Here is a 680-nt window from a genome sequence, read left to right as displayed (position 1 = left end):
CAGGAATATCGTCTGCGTGGGGAGAAACTACGCGGAGCACGCCAAGGAGATGGGAAGCGCGCTGCCCCGGGAGCCGCTCTTCTTCCTCAAGCCTTCCTCGGCCTACGTGCGCGAAGGGTCGCCCATCCTGCGGCCGTACTACTGCCACAACCTGCACCACGAAGTGGAGCTGGGGGTGGTGATCGGGAGGAGGGCGCAGGCTGTGTCGCAGGAGGCTGCCATGGAGCATGTGGCGGGGTATGCCCTCTGCTTGGACATGACGGCCAGGGACACGCAGGAGGAGTGCAAAAAGAAGGGGCTGCCGTGGACCTTGGCCAAGGGTTTCAGTTCATCGTGCCCTGTCAGTGACTTTGTGCCCAAGGAGAAGATCCCAGACCCCCACAAGCTGAAGATCTGGCTCAAGGTGAACGGAAAGCTGAGGCAGGAGGGTGAGACCTCCTCGATGATCTTCTCCATCCCTTACCTGATCAGCTACATCAGTGAGATATTCACCCTGGAGGAAGGGGACTTGATTCTGACGGGGTCTCCCAAAGGAGTTGGGTCTGTGGAGGCCAACGATGAGATCGAGGCTGGGATAAGCGACATCCTCTCCATGCGGTTTAAGGTGGCGCAGCAGACGCGGGGATCCTAACCAGGCGCTGGGCTGGGACCTGGTAGGAAGAGGCTCTTGGGAACACCTG

General features: G+C 60.1%; 1 protein-coding gene across 1 annotated transcript; it reads left to right on the top strand.

The window, feature by feature from the left end:
• Positions 1-6: 6 nt before the first annotated feature.
• Positions 7-646, top strand: FAHD1 (fumarylacetoacetate hydrolase domain containing 1). The gene has a single exon (XM_010079118.1). It carries the CDS (start codon positions 50-52, stop codon positions 629-631), a length of 582 nt encoding a protein of 193 aa, XP_010077420.1. The 5' UTR covers positions 7-49; the 3' UTR covers positions 632-646.
• The last annotated feature ends 34 nt before the right edge of the window (positions 647-680 follow it).

This window comes from Pterocles gutturalis, unplaced genomic scaffold, assembly GCF_000699245.1.
Source record: "Pterocles gutturalis isolate BGI_N339 unplaced genomic scaffold, ASM69924v1 scaffold36063, whole genome shotgun sequence".
NCBI lineage: Eukaryota > Metazoa > Chordata > Aves > Pterocliformes > Pteroclidae > Pterocles > Pterocles gutturalis.
The sequence above is the reverse complement of the archived record's forward strand: the minus strand, read 5'-3'. Positions and strand labels throughout refer to the sequence as shown.